At 40.7% G+C, this 16,251-nt stretch overlaps 1 protein-coding gene across 4 annotated transcripts in view; it reads right to left on the reverse strand.

The window, feature by feature from the left end:
* The window catches only part of VEPH1 (ventricular zone expressed PH domain containing 1), a 281,487-nt gene that overhangs the window by 150,723 nt on the left and 114,513 nt on the right, over nucleotides 1–16,251 (reverse strand). For 3 of the 4 annotated variants that reach the window (XM_081235438.1, XM_081235437.1, XM_081235436.1), the window contains exons 8-9: nucleotides 5,851–6,060; nucleotides 4,882–5,279 (exon numbers count right to left, since the gene is read on the reverse strand). In XM_081235438.1, coding sequence (XP_081091564.1) covers nucleotides 4,882–5,279; nucleotides 5,851–6,060 — 608 coding nt within the window. Of the gene's footprint in view, nucleotides 1–4,881; nucleotides 5,280–5,850; nucleotides 6,061–16,251 lie in introns of those variants that run through there. The other variant, XM_081235440.1, reaches the window with a different exon arrangement.

The following is a 16,251-nucleotide window of genomic DNA, read 5'->3' on the forward strand; positions in this document are numbered from 1 at the left end:
GCAAATAAGCAGCACGCTTCTTTGTCCAATAGCACAGCTAGGGCATTTTTCTTTAGTCATTTACTTGAATGTGCAAAGAAAATCAAACTTTTTATTTTTTAATAAGGAAGAGCTTGTGAAAATATAATTAATGAGAAATAAAGTTATCTGATGCCCTCTAGTAGAACAAGTTAGGTTGTGGATTTAAGTGCATAACGTCCTTACCAGTGACATGGTATCTGTCTAGGCCTTGCAGCTACTCTTGGCTGGGGATGAACAAGGGCAGTGTCTTGATGTTAACTCAGTAGAGGAGTCCAGAAGGGGTCTTTTCAAAAGGACTTGTAGATCTTCCTTTAGCCATATTATTTGGGTGTTTCTCATGGGCCAATGTAGATTACAGAAAGCAGGATGTGTGTGGCAGGAGAAAGTGAAAGGGAGAACCCTGCCACCATCTTACCTGTCTTCTTTTGATTCAAATCCACTCTGGAGAAATGGAAACTGGTGAGTAGGTCATCCAAGATAAATTCCAAAGCACCAAGAAAAATTCTCTAGAAAATTTTTTCCCTAACAAGTGTTCTCCAAACGGGTTCAGTGGACCACATCGGTGAAATGAGGTTCCAGAGAATTTGTGACATCTTCCTATTTTGTTGTTTTCCCTCTCAAATTGTGTGGAAAAACTTAAGGATTTTTTTCTACCTGCATATCTTACAACTCTTCCCATGGGTAAATGATTCTAATCCTAGGATTAAACCAATCTATTCTAAACAAGATTGAAAGAAACCTCCCCCAGAACCATTAAGTGGACCAGTGTTATCATTATCCTCCAGATTGGACCAACTGAGGAGAAAGAGGTAAAGGACTGGTGTGGGCTTTGTCTCCTTGGTCATCCCAATATGAGTCTGGACTTGACTACATGCAAAATTTCAATAAGGAAGCCTTATTTATAATTAATTATGAAAATAGCACCTGCTTCTTGATATTTACAATGAGCTGTATTGTATTTTTGTATATTCTCATATCTGTTCGAGTCAAGAAAAATCAACTCATGTGGGTCTATTAGAGAAAGGACCACATTACCAGCTTTAAAATTAGCTTTCTGCAAGTCAGCCTTGCTGATGTGCTCTACAGATGGGATGTATTTTCACCCAATCAGGAAATACTTCAAAGCTAACCAAGGCAGCATTGATGGGTTCTTGTAAGATTTTATATCTTCCTTTATAGAACTCCAGTGATGGGCCAGATTTTCAAGGATTTATTTCAATATCATGTGCTTTGTTTTTAACCTCTAAATCATTTTTGTTCACATAAATGAATACCAGTGATTCAGATTTTTAAAATACCCCTTGGCAGATGAACAAAATTCCTCTGGTCTTTTATGTAAACGTAATCAGGCAGATATTAGACTATCACTCTACGCACGAATACATAACTTTCAGTGGCTGGCAAACCTGCTCCTATGCCAGAGGTCAATGGAGCCCAGGAGAGAATAACTGACTAGGGAATAACAGGATTTCATACCCAAAATGAACTGCTGACCCAACTTCAATAAGACCTGGGGTTTGACAATTTTTCCAGATATGATGATAGATTTGTGCTGATCTATTGCCCATTGCCTGTTCCCACTATGATCAATATCATGCAGTAATAAGATGGCTGACTGAGGATAAGAATGCTATTTGTGACTTGATTCACCACATACTGAATTCTGCTGTACAGTGACTATGAGGCTCCTGTTCTTTCAACATATTTTATTACTGAAGTATTATGTTGAACCATATGAAAGTGATGTTTTTGTCAGTCAAAATAAGGAAGTTGAACATCAGTTTTTTTCATGTGATTCAAACCAATACAAAAAGAACTTCTTTAAAGGATTGTTTTGTCATGTCCTTTTAGCACAGTCTAAAATTATTCTTAATTCTTTGTTGGTGTTCTTTTTTTATTTTTTTTATTTATTTTTTTTGTTTGTTGGTGTTCTTGTTCTTATTTCCTGCTGGCTTATTTGTCTTTTTAATAGTGTGGAAGTGGTTTTTATGGTTCTCCTCTTTGCTTCTTGATTACTTTGCATAATTTAGCAAGAAAGACTAAATATCCCTCTTTTATACCAACAACACATTAAACAGAACACAAATCCTAAGCCTAAATCTTTCTTCAATAAATTTTTAAGGAAAGAAACACAATATTGTTGAGCTGAGTGATCTCATGACAATAAGCAAAACTGTGTCAGCCAGATGACTGCTGGAGTTTTGCTGAGTGGTTTACACAATCTGAAATAATAACAATGTGTTCCCTGCAGTCAGTACCAGTCCCTTCTCCGTGGATGTATTTACAGTGAGTCATATAAATCTTCAATCCCTCACTCATATCTCAGTGCAAGGCATTTCCCAGGAACTTCCAGGAAATTACAAAAGCATGAATGAATCCAAAATGTCAACTTAAAAAAATACATTCTCAGTTCTAGGCCATGCTTGGTAGAAAACATGAAAAGAAAAAAAAAATTTTTTTTTTTTTTAAGTAAAGATGATGGATTCATTCAATATTTTGGGGAAAAACCCCAAGTCACCTAGTTAACTCTCAGACTCCCCAAAGAATTCAAGGCCATAAGAAATATCATTTTGACAACTAGACGCTTGAAGTAACTCTGCCAGACTTCTTTCACATTTTCACAAGATTAAACCTCACCGTATAGTACATCTTTAATGATTTAAGCTAAACTTAAAACAAAAAAACAAAAAAAAACTATTCCAGTAGATGAAAATGTATCTAAGTTTATATTTGCTACAGACGCCCTCTGTCAAACTGGGAAATTCACTTAACCTTTCTTATATTAAATTCTCCAACATGTGTGTTAAATACATAGATAATTAGTGAAGCATGCAATTGTTAAGAGTTTGTGTTAATTCAGTCTTATTGATTTTAGCCATTCTCAAGTCCTGGTGTACTTAATTATCCAAAACTTATATTGAATATGAGCAATATCACTTTTATTGTTACCATTTCAAAAAAGAGTTTTAAGAAGGCTAATCAATAAATTAATGTAAACACTTTTGAAAATGTCAGATTCCCTAGAGATCACCACACTAAGTGAAGTAAGCCAGACAGAGAAAGACAAATATCATATGGTATCGCTTATATGTGGAATCTAAAAAAAATGATACAAAATGAACTTATATAGAAAACAGAAATAGACCCACAGACATAGAAAACAAAGTTATGGTTACCAAAGGGGAAAGGGGGAGGGAGGGATAAATTAGGAGTTTGGGATTAACATATACACACTAATACGTATATATAAAATGGATAAACCAACAAGGACCTACTGTATAGTACAGGGAGCTATACTCAATATTTTGTAATAACCTATAAGGGAAAAGACTCTGAAAAAGAATATATGTATATACACACACACACGTATATATATGTATAACTGAATCACTTTGCTGTACACCTGAAACTAACACAACATTGTAAATCTACTATACTTCAGTTTTTTAAAAAAGAAAATGTCAGATTCTATACAAACATGCTAAACAGTAATATTTGTCATTACAAAATGCTTGAACCGCCCTTTTCCTTTGGTAGCATGAGAATCCACTTTCTTCTGATATGGAGTGGGAGAAGGGAATAGAAAGTAGAGTATGAAAAAACCCTCCTAGTACCTAAACATGAAAGGGGATGACGGTCAGTGGGTGGGTAAATATAAACTGGATTCCCCATCCTTCAGCTGTGTTTCTTTCTGGAAGAGAGAGGCTGCCTGGCTTTTTCTACGCTTTCTATGAGAGCTGAAACCTGTGAAAAGGTGTCATGTCCTAGGAGGGGGCAAGGATCTTAATCTAAATCTCAAGGGAAGAACATGTCTGCTGCTTAAGAGCGATTGTAGGAAAGATCTAATTAGCCCGAGAGTGCCTTCAGCCATCCACACCAGCTCAACCCACTACCAGAAGGGTAAGCCTGCCCTGGGCACTCTGCCATTTTAGTACCTGTGTCTCCAACCCATCATCTTTCCTGGGGCCAGGACTAGGGCACAGAATTTAAAGGAGCACCAGAAAATTTAGTAGTCAAGATAAATAATATTTTTAAAAATCAAAATTAATACAAAAAGTCCATGATAAACAAAATATCAAAACTGTAAATAAAGACATGCTCAATATTACTACTTACCTCCATTTGCCTCAGCTCATTATGGCTTGGCAAGATGTTGTTACTAATTCTGACTTTACTTAAAATTTTATTGAGCTTTTTTGGCATCTCCTTAAATCGGGCAGCTCAGGGAAGTTCCGGCCCTGACATTCTTTTCTTACTTTGTCTGTTGTTTTCTGACTAGCTCACACGCTCACTGGCTCCTGACCTTACATCACCTCCTGACTATGGTTTCGATCTTTTCTTTTGATAGTCTAACCTCCAAGAGAGCAGGGAGTGCATCTGTTTGGTTCATAACTGAACCTTTGGCACAGTGCCTGGCATACGGTAGCTGCTTCATAAGTGCTTGTTGAATGAATAGAAGGTAAATCTCTTGGAGCTCAATGCTGCCCATAGCTTCTTGCATGATCATGTGGATTGAAAATGCCTCTGGTTGGACACCTACCCCAGAGCCTATTTTGGGGGCCACATATCCCTTTCCAGAATTTTCCTGAACACTATGGATGGGAAACCAGAAACAATATATTTTGAGGTTTGAAAAAATCAGAATTGGTAGATTTAGGTAGATTCAAATGGAATCAAAAAGATGATTAAACTTACTGGGGAAAAAAGCAATTAAAATAATGTAAGGGTATTTTCAAATTATCTATTTTGCAAAAGATCCAGAAGGGTATGGCAATTTACATTACTAGAGTTTTGTTTATTTGTTTGTTTTTTCTAGCAATACCTGAAATTTCTTAAGTTTGGTGAGTTCAGGTCACTTACCTTCAATGGTACACTGGTCAGGGACTGGAATCTTCTTTCCCATTTCCATAGCATATGCTTTCACTTTACTGAGGTTTTCCTTTAAGTGCAAGTAGAGCTTATCATGGTATTCTACAGGCCTTGAGGTTGTATCTGGAGTTTCTTCCTGATAGTTTTCTTTAACTGTTTCTGGCAAATTCTCAGATTCTATATGTATAATACTTGGGTGTGAAACTGAAGAATTTACCAGTTGTGATCCATCAGTGTCTCCCTTAAAGGGCGACCTGTCATGTCCTTGGCCAAGTGGGTCTATTTCTGAAAGAGAGATGCTGGCTGGCGTATCTCCACTCTCTACAACTTCCCCATCCTCTGAACTCAAGTCATTCGTTAGCGCGGTGTGCAAAGCCAAACTCTTTGACCTACAATACAAACAAAGGGAAGGCTGAGGCAGGTAAAGAAGCTGGGCTACCGTTTACTGACAAGGAAAAGAAAGAATAATAACACTGTGGCAAAAGTTACTTCCTCTAGAGTGTGAAACTGAAAATTGGTGCTATTAACTGAATTTGATAAAACATACACATTATGTAATAAGCTAAACCTTTGTAGATCTAGGCTACCTCCCAAAACAAAGATTTAAAAATCAGTTACATGGCAGAACTGGCTGGGAAATGGTGAACTTACATATTTATATTCTTTTTTCTACTTTTGCTTCTGCTTTTTCATCAGAGATCAAGAAAAGCTTTTGACAGTCATTCTCAATATCAGCATATTCATATTTAAGAAGTGTTTTTAAAAAATAAACCATAGGTTTGTGACTTTTATTTGAATTCTCCTTTTAATATAGCGAGCTTCTTTGGATAACGAAAGCACTGTGGATGAATTTTGCTAAAGGTAAAAGATATTTAAAAACCACTTAATAAAAGTGTGATAACAAAACTAATAGCAAACATGAAGCACATATTCTAAAAACCAGCCAAACAAAATTTATACCTATTAAATCTTATGTCTTTTCTTTCCTCCTTAGAAATTTGGTCCAAACTATATCTTCTGATTGAGCCAGGGGTGTTGCCCTCAGCATTTATTTTCTCTTCAAAAGCCTGTATTTTAACCTGGAGCTTTTCACGGTCTTCATTTTCATCAACAGTGAGGCTGGCTTCTTCCAGATTCTCAAGAAATTCAATTTCAGTGCTGGGTTTTCTCCTAAAAGAATGAAAATCATTGCATTCGATGATCATCACATATACCCTTCAGAACAGTGTTAACTGCTAACTGCTTCTTATTCAAAACTGAAAACTGTACCTGCTCAATTTTTTAATTTGTCATTTGACAAATATTTATTGAGTAACTACTGTGGACACAGGTCTTTGAAATTGCTTCTACAGTGTATTCTGCCAGAAGTTTAGAAACATTGGTGTTTATGGCAACTTTGTATTAGAAATCCTTTTGAAGGATTCAGAGGACGAAAAGCAGTTTTTATGGTCATCTACCATATTCTTATCTAGCTTTCCAAAGCATGCTTTCATATGAAATTCATGCCAGGAATTTTCTAGAAAACTTATATATGCTGATCTGTTTGTACTGAAATTATTATAGTAAGAACATTTCAAATGGACTGTGTAATCTCATGGTTTTGTTATTTTAAGGAAATCAGTGGGACTCTTCCATTTTATGAAGCAAGAAAAATCTTTCTGAATTTTATTATGTTGGAGGAAAGAGGTTTTCCATGAATGACATTAATAGCTCCAAATATCTTGTATAGTAGAATTTATAAAACACTCTGTGGGTCATTAAAATTACCTCCTTTAAGGCAGGGGTTATTTGTGAAATAACTTTGTTACCTCTCTAAGGGCTAACAGTGGCTTAGATAGAGTAAGACCCCACAGACAAGCTGCAGAAATAGCTCACTGATGCTCACTGAGGTGCTGAACGATTAGAGAAAAGTAGTATGCATTTATATTCCCTTACCTGCCTTCTAATATCGAGCCAGACTAGAGCTACTTTAATTTCAATTTAATAATCACTATCAATCATATAATTTGAGGTTAGGATTAATTCTTTCCTTATAAACACAAGGGTTAAAATCTCTAGAAATCCATTCACCAAGATGGCTTAATAATTCTGTTGGTTGTCTGTGTGTATTTACTTGGTTTTCGTATTTTTCCTAGAGGTTGAGGGAAGGCGCCTCAAATTCACAGAAAAATCCTGGCTTTTTCAAACATATGGCTATTTTTCCATAAGGGCCAAAGTAAACCTGTCATATTTCTTAAGTTAGGGTGAGAAAATAAAATCTTGGTTTTCTTAGCGGCGCTGCTTTTTTAGGCAAAATCAACATAGAGGGGCTGTTGATGATTTTTTTTTCAGTTACTTTGCACCCATTCTGGGGCCATGTCTGTGGTGGGCATTGTTGAGGGTTGGATCCTGCAGCTTTTCTGACTGGCCCAGAGAGGGGTCCTGGCCTTGAGGGAGGGTTCCTAGTTTGGGGTCCTCAGGGGTTGGAGTCCTCCTGTTAGTCCAGCCCAGGGAGAGATGCTGAAGGTGAAAACTGGGAAGGAGAGTAGATCATCCATTAAGTAATAGGACATTATTTATTGTGTAATAAGCTATTGCTGAGAAAATTTAAATGCATTTTTAATATAACTTTTATAGGCTTCCTATAGTTTTGCATACATAATGAAAAACTTATTTTCCATCCCATGATTGAGTGAAATATACAAGAGTAGATTTCAAGAACCAGCGCCTGGGAATAAAAGCTCATCTTGAAGATGTTTCCCTTTCTGACACACATATGATACTGGCTGCCCACAAACACATGGGAGGTTTTTACATCTTCCAGCCTGAAGATTCTAAAAGCTGAATTTTTTACTCCTATCACAAATAAAATCAAGATAGTGCTGTCACTGGATGGTATTTTAAAAACCATCATGATTACAAAGGTTAATTTTAAAAGATCCTTCTCAAGATAAGAAATTTGGGAGCAGTATTTATTTTCTATCTATGTTATTAGTCCATGTATAGTCACGAAACTAAAGTATTCCTCTGGTCCCTTGGAACCTAATCACATTTCAAAAATGGAAGATACCTTTATTTTTGAACTTTATTTTAGAAATTTCTATAGCTGGGATTATTAAAACTTAAAAATTTGTGAAGTACAAAGTATACCCCAATATGTATATATAAGATGTTGAGCATTAAACAAATTTTTAAATCTCAAAACATACAAGTTGTTAGAGGTATAGTTTCTCATGCATTTACTAGTTTTTTCTTTCTACATAAAGCTCTGGGTTATAACAACAGTTTAAATAATAGCACTTTCTTCCAAAAACTTTCAAATTTCACATGATTATAGTAAATCTCCCTCAATAATTTTATTGGATCAGTTTCTGAATTTTTTAAATAAAATTTTCTTACTTATGGAGATCTTTTATTTCATGTCCTCTTCATACCAATTTCCCCATCTACAAAATGGAGATAATAACTATACTTAACTCATAGGGTTGTTGGGAAGCTGAAATGACAGAATCGGTGTGAAGCACTGTTCCTAGCACAAAACAGGAAGTCAGGAGATGTTAAATTTTATTATTATTCTTAATTGTTATTATTATTATTACTCCTCTGGAAGCTTTATCTGTCCTTGTCTAGGCATTGTGTTAATGTAAAAAGAAAACACCAATGGCCTAGACACAGGCAGATCAATATTCCATATCCTGGAAGGCACTGATGTCCCCTGGAGAATGCTACGGCATCAGACTTTAGGAGAGGACAGTCACTCAGCCCCCTTTCCCTGCCCCTGTCTCCAGTCACCAAGTGTTGGCTGTTAAGCACCATGGACTGCGTGAGTCAGAGCTCTCGTACCTGGGAACATGCCTTCCTTCACCTTCAGATTGCCTTACAGCATCCCTGAGGGGACTCTGGGCATGAAAGAAGTTATGGGTTAACCTTAGACATCCGCTGACCCAAGAGGGTTAGGTCAGGTGCCTCTAGCGCAGGTTGCCAGGTATCCAGCCAAATGTGAATTTCAGATAAACAACAAATATTTTTTTTTTAGTATAGGTATGTCTCTAATGGGACATAGTAAAAAATGTATTGTACTATACTAAAATGATTATACTTATACTAAGAAATTATTTGTTCTTTACCTGAAATTTAACTGGATGTCCTGTATTTCTATTAGTTTCATCTGACCACCCTATTCCTGGGTAAATCCCTGCTGCTCAGTGGGCAGGGAACTATAATGCTCATCCTTGTTCCCCTGTGCCTGGCACAGTGCTTGACACTCACAGGTACCTGATGTGTTTGCAGAATAAATGAACTGAGACCACCTACATCTCTGAAGCCAGCTTGCTCCCTGCACTCACAAAAAACCCTCTGGAGGTCTACCAGATGTCTATGAAGCACTGGCTGCTTCTCCTGGTCCATGGGGAGTAGGGGATGGGGCAGTGTCATTTGGTAAATATCAACTGTGGAGAGAAGCAAGGAGCAAGAGTAGGAGTGAAAAGAGGGATTTGCAAAGGGCTAAATAAGTAAAGAAGCAACAATAAAATGCCTGGGCCAGAAAAATAATCTCTAGATATGAGGCTGATGAGTGTTACTGATGAGTAGGTTTCTCACCACAACGAATTTCTCTCTTATACACGATCTTCCTTGTTTTTATGATTTGGAGATTTTATAACACAGGAGTCAGGGGATAGGGGTGGTAATGAAGGGTCTCCAAGGTAGCCAAAGCCACAAGATGGACCAGAGAGAATTTTCTGTTACTGGTCATCAATCCACCTGGATTTGTCACAGAGTTTTGCTGGCAGAGAATTAGGATAAGTTTTTGTTCCAATAGGTTGAAAGGTCAGAAAATGGTAGGTAGAAGTTTATAAAAAACACTCACTGCTCCTTGACTTCTCCTCTTGGTTTTTAATTTTAGTATAAATAGATAGGAGAGGATTGTTCAAAAACAAAAATCTTTTAGAGAGAGAAACTCTGCATTCCTTTTGGAGCAAAGAAATGCATCACAAATGTGAAAGTATGGGTGGAGAGTGGAGCTCCCGGTCCTGTTTACATTTATTTGTGGGGGCCAGGGAGTTGGGCTCATGCAAGGGGGTTATTTTTTTTTCCATTTGCTGCTTTTAACTCCAGAGGTAATTTTACAGAAATCTTTGTCAGAGTTCTATAATCCCCTAAATATTAACTTGGCTTTAACTCAACATGCCACATTACAAGAGGCTCAGATGATTTCCAGTCTGAACAGTTTTTGGTGTCTATTGCCAAGATAAAGTTTGTAAAAGCATCTCTAGGGATACCCAGGAGGGGCAGGGGAAGGCCTAATTATCTCCCTCTTGTGTGAGCGGGACTCCCCCTTAGAAACGAATTGGTCCTTGGGCAGTTCACTGCTCTCACTAAGCTGGGAGATGAGACTATAAAGCTGGCAGAGGTGGAGAGATTGGCAGCCTCTCCTCCTGGCTCCTTAAATCAAAGAAAAATAATATTAGTTAACTTTTGATGAGCTTGGCTTATGATCCCATGCCCAGGATATGTATCCTGCAGAGTTGAGCTTGTTAGAGGAGAAGTAGGAGAATATGATGGACCAAATCCACATAGGAGTCCTAAATTCTTAGGATATTATGTTCCCTACTCTTCAGCAGTTTCTTGGGTCATCAATCATCATAAGAATGACAGAGATGATCCCCCAACTCCACAGCACTGTCATCTGTTTTGGAACTGAAATGAGTAATGCCTCTGGAAAAGCTAAACTTGAACACTAAGGGAAAGGACAATGTTGAATCCAAATTCTTGGTATTCTCTTCTGCCCCTGACTGCCTCAGTGCACAAGAGCAGAGACCAGCAGGTGCTCAGTTATATGGGCACCAGAATATAGAACTTGCTGAAATGAAATGACTCCATGGTTTATTTCATTCACAACAAGATTCTTTTTAGGGGCTTCGAAAGGAGAGCGTGACGGGGAAATAGACTGAATATTGCCTTCCAGGGAAAAGATCTAGGTTTATGACTCCAATCTCCTGTTTGTTAGTGACAGGCAAATCTCTTTATGACTTTTCTGTTATCTAAAAATGGGATCAATGATACTGTATCACCAGAATGCTGAAAACATTATAGAAGATAATGGATTTGACAGTGTAGCCCGATACAGAATGGGCATGAAAATGTCAAATAGTAAAACCCTAGGGCTTCCCTGGTGGCGCAGTGGTTGAGAGTCCGCCTGCCGATGCAGGGGACACGGGTTCGTGCCTCGGTCCGGGAAGATCCCACGTGCCGTGGAGCGGCTGGGCCCGTGAGCCATGGCCGCTGAGCCTGCGCGTCCGGAGCCTGTGCTCCGCGACGGGAGAGGCCGCAGCAGTGAGAGGCCCGCGTACCGCAAAAAAAAAAAAAAAAAGCCCTAGGTAGCTACTGCCCAATGTGGACATTTGATACCGAAAGAAGGCAGCTTGTACAGGTGATACCAAACCTGGAAGATAAGCTTCTTCTTTTTCTAAGCCAGGAAGGACCATACAGTCCCTCCTACCTCTGCAGCATCCTAAAGACTGTGGACTATAGGAGAGCGACCCTCCCTACTGTGTGAGCATACAAGGACTGGGATATAGAAATGGTCGATTTTTTAAAAATCTCTGTACTTCAAGGATGAATTCTGAGCAATTGCAGGCATGGAGGGAGAACGTTCTGCTAATAGAACAAAAGTTTATAAGTCCTGATAGGAGGAAGTGATCACTCTAATACAGATGCTCAGTCATTTGTTCTCTTTTCATTTAACCAACATGAGAAGGAATGGGACACAGAAAAAGATCAGCAAAAAGTGCAAAGCCTCTGCCCTTGCTGCTCAAAGTGAGGTTGCTGGACCAGCAGAATCAGCATCACCTTAGAGGTTGTTGGAGATGCAGAATCTCGGGCTCCATCCCAGACCTGCCGAATCAGAGTGTGCACTTTAACCCAATCCCCAGGTGTTCCAATGCATATTCAAGTTTGAGAAGCACTGGCCCAAGCACTGAAAGAACAGAATCTGAAGCAGACCAGGGCAGAGGCACTTTCCCTTAATCAAGCAAAGCTGCCGAGAGTTTCACTAATTCTGTAGTGAGGTGAGACTTAATAAACTGTGTGTGGGACTTCTCTGGTGGCAGAGAGGTTAAGAATCCATCTGCCAATGCAGGGGACATGGGTTTGATCCCTGGTCCGGGAAGATCCCACATGCCATGGAGCAACTAAGCCTGCACTCTAGAGCCCGTGCTCCGCAACAAGAGGAACCACCACGATGAGAAGCCCGCACACTGCAAAGAAGAGTGGCCCCCGCTCGCCACAACCAGAGAAAGCCCGCACGCAGCAACGAAGACCCAACACAGCTAAGTAAATAAGTAAGTAAATAAATAACTGTGTGTTATTTGGAGTTGGAGTGTGGTAAACTGTATGCAGTCCCCTCACATTCCATAGCTTTATCCTTCTCAAGCCTTCCAGGGTCTTTATCAGTTCTGAGGTAAAGGTACCGTTGCACTTTTTGCCCCTGACAGATACTGGTTCAGATGGACCCAGAATTATTCGTCAAGGTTCCTGAGCCTAGAATGGGCAGACCTGGTGAGCGGCAGCCTTACCAGAAGGCTGACAGATCCTAATAAACTGTCATCTGGATGTGGCACAAGTTACAAAAGCACTTTGAAAATTATAAAAGAGTACAAAAATGTAACATAGTAATATAATCAGAACACTCTGAATCAGGGGTGAGAATTGTAGAGACAACATGCTCCTCCTTTTCCAGGCTTTTTTTCTGAGAACGTGAGCAGGTAATGGGGGCTGGCCACGAGGATTAAGGAGAGGGTATCTGCCATGAAATGCAACCACTGGGAAGAGGGAAAAAGGTAAGACGCTGTCACTCACCATCGTTTAATACTGGAAGAGCAGGGCAATGGTTAAGTTATCCTTTGTGATACATCCCCTCAGCCGGTCTGCCCATTAGTGAAGCAGGCCCTCTGCCATCTCCATTTCACAGATGGAGAAGCTGAGACACAGAGACATCGACTAATTTACTGAAGATCAACGAGTAAACCCAGCCTTAAACGCAAGTATCCACCTCCAGGGTTCACCCGCTTCATACCCTCTTGCCCCTGCCTCTCAGGAGGTGTTTCCTTCAGTTTGCCTTTGACTCTGCCACAGGAAGAAGCAATACGTATTTTGGGACTGGTGATAACACAGTAACCAACAAGAATTATTATATGCTAATGTCGCCGAGTAACATCCTGTGGGAACACACCAGAACAGAGCTGACATATAATCACTGAGCAACCCTTCACAGAGGTCTGAAAAATAAATTCTGGTGTCCCCTTTAACAAAAACTGAAAGGTGTTCAAAACTCAGGAAACAGCACGCAAATAGCAACTTCAGAGTTCATTTATGATGGATACCATAAAGGAACAGGGAGCTTTTGGGGAATGAAAATAGCAAACAGCTGGGTCATCAGGGTCAAGTAGACTGTTTTTTGGTTTTTTTTACGGTACACGGGCCTCTCACGTTGTGGAGCACAGGCTCCGGACGCGCAGGCTCAGCGGCCATGGCTCACGGGCCCAGCCGCTCCGCGGCATGTGGGATCTTCCCGGAACGGGGCACGAACCCGTGTCCCCTGCACCGGCAGGCGGACTCTCAACCACTGCGCCACCAGGGAAGCCCAAGTAGAACTGTTTTATCCTCAGCTGTCACCCTTCCCACAAGGGGCCGTCTAGGGTCAAGTCCCTCTCACCTCTCCTCCCACAGCACAGGTTTTCGTTTCCTCCAGGCTAAAGCTCTGCTGTTCCCTGTCTTGTCTGAAAGGGGAAGCCAAACCGCAGAAGCCTGATGAAAAGCTATTTTCTCTTGTGTGTCCTGTGTTTTGAACACAGCTGTGTTACAGGGAAGGGGCCTGCCGCACCACCCCCACCCCCGCAAAGGTGTGATTGTGCCGCTCACACTCCAGGCAGGGCTGTCCACACTGGCAGAGCCAGCCCCTCTGCGGCCTTGCGCTCCCTGGGGCTGCTTCATCGGCTCCAAAGCTGGTAATGCTGTCTCCCACCTACCTCTCTTGCTGATAAACGAATTCCTGAAATACCTTTCCAGGCCTTCGCATCACCATAAATGCTGCTTTAAGGAAGGACAAATGGTGGAAGTAAATTAACAGCAGATGGAACGTAAATGGTACCACATGACAGACTTCTTCAGTAAGAAGAGGGGCAAAAAACCGAAGCCCTTCCTTCCCTAGACATGGAGGAGTAACAAGAACCACAGCTACTGCCACAAATGGTTGTTCCGATTTTCTTTTTATACAAGTGACCACCCTAGACCTCCCTAGATTGAAAACATATACATGTTTTTTATGAAAACTCTGGTTACCTTGGTGGGGTGAAATTGCATTCAGCTTTTCCTAAGCAGGGGGCAACACTGACCAGAACATCACATGTTTTTAATTATGGTCCTGAATCTCCTTATGTACATTTTTCGAGCCAACAGTTGCTCTCAAAGAATCAATTTCTCTTTGTGTAAACATGTCTTGCCTAAAAAAGTGGGAGCTCTTGTAAGAACTTTTAAGACTCTGTTTTCCTTCCACAGTGCATAGGCTCTGAATATTAGCTCTCTCAAGTTTGGGGGAGACTGGAGGGTAAACAGAAAGATACCTAGCACTTCAGTGCAGGACTTCAGGTGTGGAGGAGTGGAGAGGCAATGTGAGTTGTAGCAGGGCAAAAGAGAGAAGGTCACCATGGGCATGGGTGGGTGGGGAAGACTTCCTGGGGAAGGGATACCAAACTGGAGTCCTGGATAAGAGCAGCCTTCAGTGGGAAGAGAGGCACAAAGAAGGCATTCTATTGATAGAAGGTAATAATAAAGGTTAGTGTGGTATCACTTTGGGGAGGAACAGGCAAGTCACCCCTGACATTCCTTTAAAATTCCTTTATTAATGAAGTACTGTGAATACTGTAAATCTTGTCCACGCTACAATTTGAGATACACTGGACTACACTAAAGGAAGAAATGAAAGAAAACTATGAGCTGATGTCTGGGCAATTATACTATTGCCCCTCGAAGAACTACCATGAACCTAGAGGTGAGTAGGGGTTGGGTAAAGAATTTTACTTTGGGGACTTCCCTGGTGGCACAGTGGTTGAGAATCCGCCTGCCAATGCAGGGGACACGGGTTTGAGCCCTGGTCCGGGAAGATCCCACGTGCCGTGGGGCAACTAAGCCCGTGCTCCACAACTACTGAGTCTGCGCTCTAGAGCCCGCGAGCCACAACTACTGAGCCCATGCTCCTAGAGCCCATGCTCTGCAACAAGAGAAGCCACTGCAATGAGAAGCCAGAGCACCGCAATGAAGAGTAGCCCCCGCTCGACCCAACTAGAGAAAGCCCACACACAGCAACGAAGACCCAACGCATCCAAAAAAAAAAAGAATTTTACTTTGTTCTGGCCCATCCACAAAGTTTTCTCCACTATGCTTTAGTATGAAGCCTCTGTAATCCTAATATATATTAAAAGACGTTGTTGTTGTGACGATGTAACAATATAACATAGTAAAAGCTCCCAGAGCTGAACCCATCACATGGTAGGAGCTGGGTAAAAGCTTGATCAGACTCAGAAACATGGCCTTCTCTGAAAAGCTGGAGAGAAGAACCTGGCTCCCTGCTCTCTGCAGTTTGGCTGTGGACTCGGTAAAGAGCCATCACTCCTAAACTCTCGGGCTGTGCCTTCAGAGACTGTGTATCACACCAGGGTTGGGTTCTGATGTGATTCCCAGATGTCAAGATGGGAGCCCTGGAATGACAGGTTGCAAAGGGTCTCACAGTTGGAAAAGGGCCTCTGCAGTCCATGTTGCTTTGCTATACATTCCAGACACACATTGACTCAAATCCCCTGTTCATCCACTTCTTTGATGTTCAATGAATGAAATTTAGAATAAACCCAAACTCTGGGGTGACTCCAAGGAGGGGAGATATCCTGGAGTCCTTTCCTTGTGAACATAATCTCCTTATTCTATCGTCCCTTCATTCTCTCCCACATACTGTTGTTTCATTTCCTTCCCTCCACTGTGTCACTGCTTTCCATTTACAGGTTTCCCCCGCTATTTGAGCATCCCTATGAAACATTTCCTAAGCTGAAATGGGTATAAGGCGAAGAAGTAATTACCTTTTTTTTGTAAAAGTGAAAATCCTCTTTGGATTTCTTTCCGTTAGCAAAAACAGATACAATTGGCCCTCCATATCCCCCCTTCCGCATCCTCAGATTCAACCAACCACAGAATGAATTCTGAATTCTGATCTGCAATTGGTTGAAACTGAGGATGTGGAACTAGCCTGTACAGGGGCCAACTGCGCTACACCATTTTATAAAAGGGACTCGAGGATCGATGGATTGATGGCTTTTGGTATCCGAGGGGTCCTGG

Source organism: Mesoplodon bidens (assembly GCF_964165515.1).
Source record: "Mesoplodon bidens genome assembly, chromosome: 5".
In the NCBI taxonomy this organism is placed as follows: domain Eukaryota; kingdom Metazoa; phylum Chordata; class Mammalia; order Artiodactyla; family Ziphiidae; genus Mesoplodon; species Mesoplodon bidens.